The sequence below is a fragment of the Hyperolius riggenbachi genome, chromosome 6, assembly GCF_040937935.1.
Source record: "Hyperolius riggenbachi isolate aHypRig1 chromosome 6, aHypRig1.pri, whole genome shotgun sequence".
NCBI lineage: Eukaryota > Metazoa > Chordata > Amphibia > Anura > Hyperoliidae > Hyperolius > Hyperolius riggenbachi.
Window position 1 is genome coordinate 200,457,789 of NC_090651.1, and position 14,692 is coordinate 200,472,480.

The 14,692-nt window shown below is 44.0% G+C and overlaps 1 protein-coding gene across 1 annotated transcript in view; it reads right to left on the reverse strand.

Moving 5' to 3' along the window:
• The window catches only part of LOC137522116 (uncharacterized), a 226,651-nt gene that overhangs the window by 75,823 nt on the left and 136,136 nt on the right, over positions 1–14,692 (reverse strand). The window contains exons 19-20 of the mRNA XM_068242144.1: positions 13,975–14,043; positions 3,032–3,095 (exon numbers count right to left, since the gene is read on the reverse strand). Of these exons, the coding sequence (XP_068098245.1) occupies positions 3,032–3,095; positions 13,975–14,043 (133 nt within the window). The remainder of the gene's footprint in view (positions 1–3,031; positions 3,096–13,974; positions 14,044–14,692) is intronic.

Here is a 14,692-nt window from a genome sequence, read left to right on the forward strand (position 1 = left end):
CAAGGCCAGCAAGAAAATATAAACATTTCCCAGACAGAGAAAGTCAAAACATGGAAGATATAAAATATAAAACAAGGGGTTTTCCCAATTAGTTAAAGATGACTCCATGATGCCAACTGGTGGTTACATAGTTTTATAAAACCAACATTATTAATAGATTGTTATTTGTTATTAAATGCTGACCTCTGCCGGTTGAAATTAGATATTTATTTCTTCATCAGAAAGACAAATATATGGAAAAGGATTTTATATTATCAAGATTTAATGTGCAATTATTTCTTTTATGATTAATTGTTTTAAGAAGAATTATATAAAAAGCTTTATATTTAAATAAGTATATTAGAAGCACTGTATGTTTTAATAAGCCTTAAATTGCTGAAGGCTCTTACAGGTCTGTGTATAGGGTCAACCTGACCTGGGAAAGTACAGACACATTCCAAAAACTAATTAGCAGCGAACACTTTATCAGAAATGCGTCATAAATGACATTGTTTAGTCTCCATGTCTGGGTCAGCCAACAGACAAGATGGCTGTTGACGTCCATTTTTAATTAAGTACGTCAGAAATGACCCTATATCAAATGTCAAGCACTCCAAATGACGTAAATTCCCACAAGATAAGGTAATTAAGAATTTATAAACAATAATATTGTGACTTAGGAAATCAAAACATGATAAAGCATTGACGCACGGAAGCTTTAGCCAATCAGAACCTGGGATCCAGGGAAGTTCCAGATTAGGCAGCCATATTGCCTCCAACCCCTATAAAAGTAGAAGCTGAAAGCTCATAGTTTGCAGAAGCCCAACAATCTCCTGAGAAGACACATGAGGCAGAAGCTACCTTCCCACAAGTGGTTCTAGATGCTGAAGAGATGTCAGAGAAGGGGTAATATGCTTAATATTCTGGTGATTTACTTTATTAATTTTTCAGCATTAAGTTTTATTAAGATGTTAGCAAGAAGTTTTTTAAAGCTATTTTTTATGTTATTTCTTTAAGAAGATTACTACAAGTTTTACACAGCTACTAGATATACACAGCTATCGATACAGATGAGACTACTTTTGATCTTATTCTACATAACACAACTGTTATATTCTTTTTTGAATATACTTAGAAGATTGATGATCGTTTGGCTATAAAGCCTTGATGAGATGGAATACTGTTAGAAGGAAACACTACTTGGAACTGTTCATATTTTGTATATATGCTGTATGATAAGCAAATACAATTTTTTATATAAAATCATACACTGAGTGCTCTGATTCATTTCAAGGTATACCGTCAATCTATAATTACTGTTATAGAGGGTTCAGACGCCACTATGCCGGATTTATATGATAGCAATGCTTTAAGGGCTGGTCCTTTACTGAGTTAGCAATCATGAAAAAGGCAAAAACCGCTCAGGTTTTTGACACACAGCGCTGCCTGGCACTGATTGGCCAGGCAGCGCACGGGGTCTGGGGGGGGGGGGGGGGGCGGCTGCGGCGACGCGTATAGCGGCGGATCGGCGGCGATCGGGCACTGCACGCAGCTAGCAAAGTGCTAGCTGCGTGCAGCAAAAAAAAAATTATGCAAATCGGCCCAGCGGGGCCTGAGCGGTGCCTCCCGGCGGCATAGCCCGTGCTCAGCACGGGCTTACCGCCAGGGAGGTTAAAGTAAACCTCCGGACTAAAAATCGACTCAGCAAAACTGAAAAGGCATTGTGTTTCTTTAACAGTTTCACAGCATCAGAACTTTGTTTCTCTTATACAAGCCTCATTTTTAGCTGCACAGAAGAAAACTGCCCAGGCTTTTTTCCCCTGATGCTGTGCAAAGCCTGATGGGATTTCTGATTTTGTTGTTCTCGTTCTGCTGTTTTGGTGCAATTTTTTTTTTTTTTATACATTTTGAATTTGACATTTGAAGCCTAGCGTGTGCAGCTGGGAGGGGTTATCAGGACACAGGATAGTTGGAACTGTCTCCTGCTCCTTGTCACCTCCTTTCAAGCAAAAAGATGGCTGCCCCCATGACAAAGATGGCAGCCCCCATGAATCACAAACATTTGCCTGTTCTTTTTAAAACAGGGTGGGTAAGAGATTATATTACCTATCCTAATTAACATAACTAATGTAACTTGATGACAGTATGTTTGTTTAGGCTGAAATTCACCTTTAAAGTGACTCTGTAACAAAAATTATAACGTTTTTTCTACCATCCTACAAGTTCCTAAACCTATTCTAATCTGTTCTGGCTCAATGCAGCACTTTGTACTATGACGGTCTCTGTAATAAATCAATGTATCTTTCCCCTGTCAGACTTGTCGGCCTGTGTCTGGAAGGCTGCCAACTCTTCCGTGCTGGTCTGTTCCTCTATGCACACTCCAGTGTGTGTTTTATTTACATAAGCCAGCAGCGTCTCTGCTATCTTATCAGTGATAGAAGAGAGCTGGATAAAAATCCTCCTCTGTTAGGCTGTGAAAGTAGCTGGCTGACACATACTGAAGAATTACAAACACAGGCACAGGCAGAGCTGTCTGCAGGAAGCCTGTAATGTTCAGTGCATGAGAGAAGAAGGGGACAGAAGGTAAACACACAAATGATCTTTTGAGATTCAAAAGGAAAGCTGTATACAGCCTGCTTGTGTATGGATGTATTTTCTATGTGTGGACATATTGTACATTAATCTACTTCCTGTTTTGGTGGCCATTTTGTTTGTTTATAAACAAACTTTTTAAAACTGTTTTTGACTACTTTTAATGCGGCGGGGAGCGGCGAAATTGTGACAGAAGGTAATAGGAGATGTCCCCTAACACACTGGTATGTTTACTTTTGTGCGATTTTAACAATACAGATTCTCTTTAAGATTACCAGCATCATGGCTTTCCTGGTGGAATTACAAAGTTCCCCAGGTAAACAATGTCTGAAAGTATCCAGAAGTTGAGAGAGAAGAATAGAGGTATACTTCTTGCTTGGCCTGTTTAAATAGCTACAAGGTAGAACAAAGTGTTACCATTAAGGTCAGATAAATAATTTCCTGGAAGAAGTGAAATTACCTGTTTGGCGATTTTAATCAGTTTGAGGTTTCCAGGTCCTAGACAGGCGTCTGTAAATATTGATCTACAACAGAAAACAAATAGTTTAACTAAAGGATGTATTTTTCACTCACCCAAACTAACTACTGTATGTAACTATGTGTAACTATGGACATTAACAACAATATACTGAAATTATAGAGAATTTAATCTTCCATCAGTTAATTAGTAAAACCCTAAACTGGACTTTCCTGAATCTCATATTTTTAATTTGGTTTTAAAGGTTAAAAATCTAGGTTTGAAAATGTAAAGTGGTATAAAACTTTGATATAACATTCAAAAAGGTGTTTTCCAACTTTTTATTATCCATACAGTTACCATATTTGCTTTAGGGCACAAGTCATTTGTAAACAGACAATATTACAAGTTCCCAAAGAACAGTTTATCTGCTCAGAGCTTCAATTGCATTTTATTGCATAGCTGCTGTATTTTTATTTTAAAATCTATCTAGTGATCACTTCTCAGCTCTCTGCTTGTATAGCAGAGAGAGCTCTTTTCCAGCACAGCTAGGAATGTAGCAGACAAGGTAATGTAAACAAAAGATAAGGTTATCACCTCTTTGGATGAGGCCAGAAGCTGCCCATTGAAGCAAGGAGTTTTCCACTGATGAACACATTGTTCAAGTGTGCTCTAGCCCACTGATTAACATTGGTCGCAGTTATCCTGTGCAGTAAATGCACAGAAAAACAAAACTGACGATTGGAGACAGGCCATTAGAGCAGAGAAGAAATGCTGAATTTATACCACTTTAACTATCTCACTGGCTTCTGTGGTTTATATTTTTTAACCTCTGAGGACCGCGGTGTTAAACCCCCCTAGTGACCAGGCAATGTGTTTGTTAATTGGGCCACTGCAGCTTTAAGGCCAAGCTGCAGGGCCACACAACACAGCACACAAGTGATTCCCCTTCCTTTTCTTCCCACCAACAGAGCTTCCTGTTGGTGGCGTCTGATCCCCCCCCCCCCCCAGTGTTTATTTAATTTTTAAAAAAATAATTATTATATTGATTTTTAAATACATTTCTTTCTTTCTCCCCCCCCCCCCCCCTAAACCCTCCCTCCCCCTGCTAGCCAATCGCTGTGATCGGCTGTCATAGGCTTCAGTCTATGACAGCGGATCACCACCGACACTCTGGAGGGGACAGCCGTGTCACACGGCTGTCCCCAGTACAGCGCTGCTGCACATTGCAGCACTGTACAAGGCAATTAGACAGCGGTTTTGCCGTCTAACAGTCTCCGCCGCTTGGAGACTGAAGGCAGCAGATGCTGCACGCGCTCTCCTGCTAGCCCAATAGAAGACCGTTCACGCCAATCAGCATGGAACGGTCCTGGGGCTGCCACCGCGTTCAATTGGCGTGGAGCGGTCAGCAAGTAGTTAAGCAGCCATACAAAATAATGAAAACTTCTTTAGCTTCCTATCTCCCTCTGCTGTCAGTTTGTCTCAGTTGCATTCAAGTTTTATTACTTAGGGCTTGTTTGCATATGCAGTGCAGGAGCCGTGCGTCAGCGCGGCTCTGTGTTGCACGAGATTCTTCAAGGGCGGCGCGTGTGATCCCATTCATTATAATAAATGGGATCGCATGCACAATTGCCCCAAAATGCGTGCACCCATGCGCTGCGATTCAGTGATGATCACAGCTCATGTATGGAAACATCAGAGTGCAGTCTATGCACTCTCTAATGTCCTTGCGATCAGGTTTCCATAAGCGCAGCTAAAAGCGCGCATATGGAAACGAGCCCTCAGGAATAGTTCTTAGGGGGAATTAAAGTGAACTCGAGGTGAGAGAGCGATATGCAATGGAGGCTGCCATATTTATTTCCTTTTAAAGTGAACCAGAGACGAAGCACCCTCATGTATTTTACCATATATATCAGTGGGAACATTAGAGAAAACACCTACCCTGCTCTCTCTTTCATCCTCACTGCTAAAAGTGTCTGTTATCAGCTGTGATAAGAATCCCCGACTGAGCATTCAGTCTAGCTTTGCCGGGAATGATTATTGCTGAGTCATTATAGCAGAGCCACAAGGGGGCAGGCTTGGGCTTGAAAAGACACCAGAGAAGACAGACTCAGCTATAATCATTCTGTAGCAAAGCCAGACTGAATGCTTAGTCAGTGATTCTTATCAGAGGTGATAACAGTCAGATTACACAGAGAACAATGAAACAAAGAGCAGAGTAGGTGTTTACTGTCATGTTCCCACTGATTTATAAGGTAAAATACATGAGGGTGCTTCCTCTCTGGTTCTCTTTAAAGTGAACCAGAGACGAAGCATCCTCATGTATTTTACCATATATATCATTATTTACTGTTCAGATTGCTTCTTTCAGCCCAGATAAAATCCCCGACTAAGCATTCAGTCTGGCTTTGCTATAATGACTCAGCTATAATGACTCCTGAGCAGAGCCACAAGGGGGCAGGCTTGGGCTTGAAAAGACAGCACAGAAGACAGACTCAGCTATAATGATTCCTGAACAAAGCCAGACTGAATGCTCAGTCGGGGATTTTATCAGGGCTGATAAGAAGCAATCGGAACAGTAAATAATGAAACAGAGAGCAGAGTAGGTGTTTTCTCTAATGTTCCCACTGATATATATGGTAAAATACATGAGTGTGCTTTGTCTCTGGTTCCCTTTAATGTCTGCTTCTGCAGACATTAAAAACCCAGAACTAGCATGTGTACAGCAACCCCTGACGCCTCTCAGCCAGCAATCCGTCTGGCAATGGGTGGTAATAAAATAGCAATCAATGTGAAAATGCAACACCTTAGTGGCCGGGAACAGAGCACATTTCTAGCCTGCAGGCTAACAATGTGCCTGTAATCCTCAGACCAGTCATGTCGCCTGAGGGACCAGGTGTGCAAGGCTCAATAAGGGCTGATTCAAAGGGGCGACTGCAGGCGCCTGTCCACATTGTTTACCCCAGGATCCTCATTACAATGGCCTCAATTCACTAAGCTTATCTACCTGTCTTTAATAATGTTTCTAGAGTTATCACCATGGTGATGAGGCATGTAGTATTCAGGAAACATTTTACCTCAGGCAAACCTAAAGTTAACACTTCTGTCTTTAAGTTAACTCTTCGATCATTAAAATAACTCCAGAATTCTAAAGTTAAAGGCCTCAGTTCACTAAGCTTATCTCCTGTCTTTAATAACGTTTCTAGAGTTATCGCCATGGTGATAAGGCTAGTAGTATTCAGGAAACATTTTACCTCAGGCAATCCTAAAGTTAACTCTTCTGTCTTTAAGTTAACTCTTCAATCCTTAAAATAACTCCAGAATTCTAAAGTTAAAGACAGGGGGCCATATGCAATTTACTTTTTCTCCTGAGTTTTCTCCTGGGAGAAAATTTTTCATTTTTCGATTTATAATAACTTTTTAACACATTGGCCTCAATTCACTAAGCTTATCTCCTGTCTTGAATAACTCTTCTAGAGTTGTTACCATGGTGATAAGGCATGTAGTATTCAGGAAACATTTTACCTCAGGCAAACCTAAAGTTAACTCTTCTGTCTTTAAGTTAACTCTTCAATCCTTAAAATAACTCCAGAGTTAAAGACAGGCTGTTTATTAACTGCGTGTGAAAATAACTACAGAGGAGGTAAATTAACTACAGAGGAGGTAAAATAACTACAGAGGAGGTAAAATAACTACAGAGGAGGTAATTTAACTACAGAGGAGGTAACTTAAGGAATGAAGAGATAAGATAACTCTCTCACTGTGTGGAGGTAAGTTTTCTCTTGCCTTATTATCTCCACCATGATCTTAGTGAATTGAGGCCAATCAATGGAAGCATTCACCTCCATGCATTTACCTTCAATTAATTGTGCAAGCACCCTGGTCAATTGAATTTTCCGAGACGCCACATATAGCTTTTAGCATAGCAGAAAAGCATTTGACATCAGTGAAAAGTGCTGCCGGCAGTCGCCCGTGTGAGCCAGCCCCAAGATATTGCATTTTCACACTGATAGCTATTTTAATACCACCCATTACAAGGGTTTATGTTTCTCCTCCTCCCTCTTTCCTTTGTCCATATTACCCAACATGGTGCTAGTTAGTCAGCCTTCTGAAATGGTCACAAGTAATTGTTGGGCAACAGAAGGTTTAATGCCTTCATGTAACTGAAAAGTACATGCTCTACCAGTGTTCCCCAACCCTGTCCTCAAGGCCCACCAACAGTGCATGTTTTGTGGAAATCCACACAGGTAGTTAATCAGCTCTGCCGAGACACTAATTACCTCACCTGTGCGCGTTTGTGGTTTCCTGCAAAATATGTACTGTTGGTGGGCCCTGAGGACAAGGTTGGGGAACTCTGCTCTACACTGTCTATGTTAAGTGTACAATTTCCAGAAGTAGCAAGACTTTTCATTTGTACAGAGCCCTTAATATGACAGCCATTATTGTGATCTTTATATAGTTGTGGATCAGCTTCTAAATCCATCTTCTCTCCAGAATAATAAAATGTTCCTCCCAATGCTAATACCGTATATACTCTAGTATAAGCCGACCCGAGTATAAGCCGACCCCCCAACTTTCCCCCCCAAAAATTGGGGAAAAGTATTGACCTGTGTATAAGCCAAGGATAGGAATTGCTCCAGCTACTGATCCAACTGAGAGGCCCCTACCCGCCACCATACTCACAATAGAGCAGGGAGGGCACAGTGGAGATAGCTGTCCCCCTCTCCTCCATGGCAGAGTGCATGCTAAATGGCCTCCTCCCCCCACCATTGCCACAATGGGTCAGTGGGGGCACAGTGGTGATAGCTATGTGGGCTTTGTGCCATGCTACCCCCCCCTCATCCATGGCAGAGTGCATGCTAACTGGCCCCCCCTGAGTGTCCCCTCTACCCCACCAAAGGCACAATGGAGCCATGGGTAAACAGTGGTGACAGCTGTGTGGGCTTTGTGCCATGCTGCCCCCCTCCGTGCAGAGTCATGCTAATTGCTCCCCCCCCCCTCTGAGTGCCTCCTCCCTCCACTAGCCACAACAGAGCAGGGAAGGCACAGTGGTGATATCTGTGTGGGCTTTGTGCCATGCTGCCCCCCTCCGTGCAGAGTCATGCTAATTGCTCCCCCCTCTGAGTGCCCCATCCCTCCACTAGCCACAACAGAGCAGTGGGGGCACAGTGGTGATAGCTGTGTGGTCCGTGCTGCCCCCTCTACCTGACTGAGCGCATGCTCTGAGTACCCCCTCCCGCCGCCACCTCTTACCCCGCCATAGGCACAGCGGAGAAGTGCGGGGACGGCAGTAACAGCTGTGTGATCCGTGCTGCCCCCTCTCCCTGACTGAGCGCATGCTAATTTGCATAGTGTGGTTAGGCCTATTGCGCTGCTCTCACCTCCTGTCCGGGCCTCTTTCCGTGTCTCCGGTAGTTCCTCTGCTCCAGCTCTTTCATCGCCTATGCCGCTCGTTATCGCTGTCAGCAGCATGGAGCTCCGGTCTCGTCGGGACAGTGTGCAGCCAGGGACACTCATAGTCGTGCTATGACGCCATCTAGTGGCGCTTCACACGATGTGCTGCACGCGTCATAGCAATGAGCCTATGAGTGTTCCTGGCTGCGCACTGTGTCCCAACGAAACCGGAGCTCCATGCTGCTGACGGATAACGAGCGGCATAAGGAGATGAAAGAGCTGGGGGCAGAGAAAATACCGGAGAAGCAGAAGGACGCCCGGACAGGAGGTGAGAGCAGCGCGATAGGCCTCACCTCACTATGCAAATTAGCATGCGCTCAGTCAGGAGGAGTTGGCAGCACGGATCGCACAGCTGTTACTGCCGTCCCCGCACTTCTCCGCTGTGCCTATGGCGGGTAAGAGGTGGCGGCGGGAGGGGGCACTAAGAGGGGGGGTCACAGTAACTTGTCAGACTCGAGTATAAGCCGAGACCCCCACTTTTGGGCCACTTTTTTGGGCCCGAAATCTCGGCTTATACTCGAGTATATACGGTACATTAGCAAGAAAAAGTATGTGAACCGTTTGGAATTATGTGCATTTCTGCACAAATTGGTCATAAAAAGTCACAACCATAGACAATCACAATCTGCTTAAACTAATACCACACAGATAATTAAATGTTTCCGTTTTTATTGAACACACCATGTAAACATTCACAGTGCAGGTGGAAAAAGTATGTGAATCCTTGGATTTAATAACTGGTTGAACCTCCTTTGGCAGCAATAACTTCAACCAAACATTTCGCGCAGTTGCAGATCAGATGTGCACAACGGTCAGAAGTAATTCTTGACCATTCCTCTTTACAGAACTGTTTCTGTTCAGCAATATTCTTGGGATGTCTGCTGTAAATCGCTTTCTTGATGTCATGACACAGCATCTCAATTGGGTTGAGGTCAGGACTCTGACTGGGCCACTCCAGAAGGCTTATTTTCTTCTGTTGTTGATTTACTTCTATGCTTTGGGTCGTTGTCCTGTTGCAACACCCATCTTCTGCTGAGCTTCATCTGGTGGACAGATGGCCTTAAGTTCTCCTGCAAAATGTCTTGATGAACTTTGGAATTCATTTTTCCTTCAATGATAGCAATCCGTCCAGGCCCTGATGCAACAAAACAGCCCCAAACAATGATGCCCCCACCACCATACTTCACAGTTGGGATGAGGTTTTGATGTTGGTGTGCTATGCCTCTTTTTCTCCACACATAGTTTCTTCCAAACAACTGAACTTTGGTATCAACTGTCCACAGAATATTTTGCCAGTACTGCTGTGGAACATCCAGGTGATCTTTTGCAAACTTTAACCACTTGCCGGCCGCCCACTACCTATGGGCGTCGGCAAAGTGGCACCCACAGGACCGTGTAATGCCAATCGGCGGCGGCTCCTGGGGGACTGAATAGCCGGGGATCGCATCCGCCGGCAATAGGCTCCACCCACCTGTGACGTCAACCCGCCGGCTATTTAGTAGTGCCGGCGGGTTGTTAACCCCCAATCTGCTGCATGCAAAGTGTATAATACACTTTGTAATGTAATGACAGGTTGCCTCCTGCCCTGGTGGTCCCAGTGATCGAGGGACCACCAGGGCAGGAGGCAGCCCCACTAGTAAACACAACAGCACACTGATCCTGCCCCCTGATCGCCCACAGCACCCCTCAGGACACCCCCCCCCCCCCCCCGATCACCTTCTCAGACCACAGTTTGCACCCAATAACATCCTAATCACCCATCAATCACCCCCTGTCACTATCTGTCAACGCTATGTTTTAGATTAGGTCCTAAACTGCCCCCTGGGGGCTCCTGATCACCCCCCACACCCTCAGATCCTCCCCAGACCCTCCCCCCAGACCCACCCCGTGTACTGTATACATCTATTCTCCCCTGTAATCACCCACTGATCACCTGTCAATCACCCATCAATCACCACCTGTCACTGCTACCCATTAGATCAGACCCTAACCTGCCCCTTGCGGGCACCTGATCACCCGCCCACACCCTCAGATCGCCCGCAGACCTGCCCTCAGATCACTTCCCAAGTGAATTGTTTACATTTGTTCTCCCCTCTAATCCCCCACTGATCACCCATCAATCACCTATCAATCACCCCCTGTCACTGCTACCCATCAGATCAGACCCTAATCTGCCCCTTGTGGGCACCCAATTACCCGCCCACAGACCCCCCCCTGATCACCTCGCCAGTGCATTGCTTGCATCTATTCTCCCCTCTAATCACACCCTGATCACCTATCAATCACCCAGTCACCCCTGTCACCACCTGTCACTGCTACCCATCAGATCAGACCCTAATCTGCCCCTTGCGGGCACCCAAACACCCGCCCACACCCTCAGATCGCCCTCAGACCCCCCCTGATCACCTCGCCAGTGCATTGCTTGCATCTATTCTCCCCTCTAATCACACCCTGATCACCTATCAATCACCCAGTCACCCCTGTCACCACCTGTCACTGCTACCCATCAGATCAGACCCTAATCTGCCCCTTGCGGGCACCCAAACACCCGCCCACACCCTCAGATCGCCCTCAGACTCCCCCTGATCACCTCCCCAGTGCATTATTTACATCTGTTCTCCCCTCTAATCACCCACTGATCACCCATCAATCACCCCGTCACTGCTACCCATCATACCCATCAGATCAGACCCTCATCTGCCCCTTGCGGGCACCCAATCGCACGCCCACACCCTCAGAACGCCCTCAGACCCCCTGATCACCTCGCCAGTGCATTATTTACATCTGTTCTCCCCTCTAATCACCCACTGATCATCCATCAATCACCCCGTCACTGCTACCCATCAGATCAGACCCTAATCTGCCCCTTGCAGGCACCCAATTACCCACCCACACCCTCAGACCCCCCCTTGATCACCTCCCCAGTGCATTGCTTGCAACTATCCCCCCCTCTAATCACACCCTGAGACACCCATCAATCACCTCCTGTCACCACCTAGCACACCTACCCATCAGATCAGGCCCTAATTTGCCCCGTGTGGGCTCCTGATCACTCGGCCAAACCCTCAGATCCCCCTCAAACCCCCCTCTGATCACCTCCCCAGTGCACTGATTGCATCTATTCTCCCCTCTAATCACCCCCTGAGACACCCATCAATCACCTCCTGTCACCCCCTAGCACTCCTATCCATCAGATCAGGCCCTAATCTGCCATACTCATAGGACGTTGGGCCCCTTAGCGCACCTAGGCTGCAAAAAAGTGTCACACATGTGGTATCGCCGTACTCAAAAGAAGTAGTATAATGTGTTTTGGGGTGTATTTTTACACATACCCATGCTGGGTGGGAGAAATATCTCTGTAAATGGACAATTGTGTGTAAAAAAAAATCTCATTTACAGAGATAGTTCTCCCACCCAGCATGGGTATGTGTAAAAATACACCCCAAAATACATTATACTATTTCTCCTGAGTACGGCGATACCACATGTGACACTTTTTTGCAGCCTAGGTGCGCTAAGGGGCCCAAAGTCCTATGAGCACCTTTAGTCTCTACAGGGGTGCTTACCATTTAGCACCCCCAAAATGCCAGGATAGTAAACACACCCCACAAATGACCCCATTTTGGAAAGTAGATACCCCAAAGTATTCAGAGAGGGGCATGGTGAGTCCGTGGCAGATTTTTTATTTTTTTTTGTCACAAGTTAGCAGAAATGGAAACTTTTTTAAAAAAATTTTTTCTTGTCACAAAGTGTCATTTTCCGCTAACTTGTGACAAAAAATAAAATCTTCTATGAACTCACCATGCCTCTTAGTGAATACTTTAGGGTGTCTTCTTTCCAAAATGGGGTCATTTGGGGGGTATTTATACTATTCTGGAATTCTAGCACCTCATGAAACATGACAGGTGCTCAGAAAAGTTAGACATGGTTCAAAATGGGAAAATTCACTTTTTGCACCATAGTTTGTAAACGCTATAACTTTTACTCAAACTAATAAATATACACTTATTGGATTTTTTTTTTATCAAAGACATGTAGCACCATAAATTTAGACAAAAATTTATATAGAAATTTTACTTTATTTGAAAAATGTCAGCACAGAAAGTTAAACAAATATTTTTTTTTGACAAAATTCATGTCTTTTTTGATGAATATAATAAAAACAAAAAAAAAATCACAGCAGCAATCAAATAGCACCAAAAGAAAGCGGTATTAGTGACAAAAGAAAAGGAGGTAAAATTAATTTAGATAGTAGGTTGTATGACCGAGCAATAAACCGTTAAAGCTGCAGTGGTCTGAATGGAGAAAAAGTGTCTGGTCCTTAAGGGATTTTATGACTGCAGTCCTGAAGTGGTTAAATGTGCAGCGATGGTTTTTTTTTGGGGGGACAGCAGTGGCTTCCTCTATGGTATCCTCCCATGAACTCCATTCTTGTTTAGTGTTTTACGTATCATAGATTCGCTAACATGGATGTTAGCATATACCAGAGACTTTTGTAAGTCTTTAGCTGACACTCTAGGACAGTGTTCCCCAACAGTGCATATTTTGTGGAAATCCACACAGGTAGTTAATCAGCTCTGTTGAGACACTAATTACCTCACCTGTGAAGGTTTGTGGTTTCCTGCAAAACATGTACTGTTGGTGGGCCTTGAGGATAGGGTTGGGGAACGCTGCTCTAGGATTCTTCTTCACCTTACTGAGCATTCTGCGCTGTGCTCTTGCAGTCATCTTTACAAGCTGGCCACTCCTAGGGAGAGTAGCAGCAGTGCTTACCTGTCTCCATTTAAAGACCATTTGTCTTACCGTGGACTGATGAACTGCAAGGCTTTTGAATATATTTTTATAACCCTTTCCAGTTTATGCAAATCAACAATTCTTAATTGTAGGTCTTCTGAGAGCTCTTTTGTGCGAGGCATCATTCAAATCAGGCATTGCTTCCTGGGAAAAGCAAACCCAAAACTAGTGTGTGTTTTTATAGGACAGGGCAGCTGTAACCAACCCCTCCAATCTCATCGATTGGACTCCAGCTGGCTGACACCTCACTCCAATTAGCTCTTGGAGATGTCATTAGGCTAGGGGTTCACATACTTTATCCACCTGTACTGTGCATGTTTACATTGGGTGTTCAATAAAAACATGGAAACATTTAATTATTAGTGTGGTATCAGTTTAAGCAGTCTGTGATTGTTCATTGTTGTGACTGGGATGAAGATCAGATCACATTTGATGACCAGTTTGTGCAGAAATCCATATAATTCCAAAGGGTTCACATACTTTTTCTTGCTATTGTATCTGGCCTACTATGTTTGGTTTTGTCCATCAACAAAAACACAAATATAGTGTACTACCCATTTCTGATTTGGTAATATTTCCAACTTTACTTGCACAGCAGCAATATGAAAATGTCACAGTCTTTGGAACTGGTGGATCATACACAGTTAGATCTCTGCATATGTCTTACAATTCTTATAATCCTGAAACCCTCCACTCACCTCCTCAGTTCCAGGTTCTTGTTCATCAAATCAGCAAGGGTTGTCCAGTCCTTCTGCTCAATTGCCGTCCTAGAAAGACAGGGGCTATTATCTATATCAGATGTAGAAAATTTAGCCCCAGGGGTCACTTATGTTGTGCTCAGAGAGTACTTCAACTACTCAGTCAATTACAGGAAGTTTTGATGGGAGAAAAACAAAAGATAATCATGTACAAATAAGACAGAATAATTATTACAGTAGACTATCAATATGGTAAACTCTTACATATATATTAAACCTTTGGCCATAGTAAACTCAGTCCCCAGGTCTCGACCATGCGCCTGTCTGAATATACAATGTATGACCAATTCTATAAAGAACACAATTCCTAATTCTCAACAATACACAGTCTCCTATGAGACAATAGTCTCATAGGAGACTATTTTTTCTAAAAAAACTGGTATAACTTTTATTGTCTTAGTAAAACCTGAACAGTGCTGGTGATAACTGATGAGGGGAGAGGGAGAAAATAATTAGACCATGTAAATCCTTATTTTTAAAAAGGATTACGCCTCTCTCACTCACTGAAATTAGCATATACAACCCTACATGTTTCACCCCCTCGAAATGGGGGGGCTTAGTCGAGGAAAAAGTGCTAAGGTGCCAATTACATGCATACAAAAATGTACATTTTAAATACTATCACATTCACATAGCCTATCAGTACTACTTTGTCGAT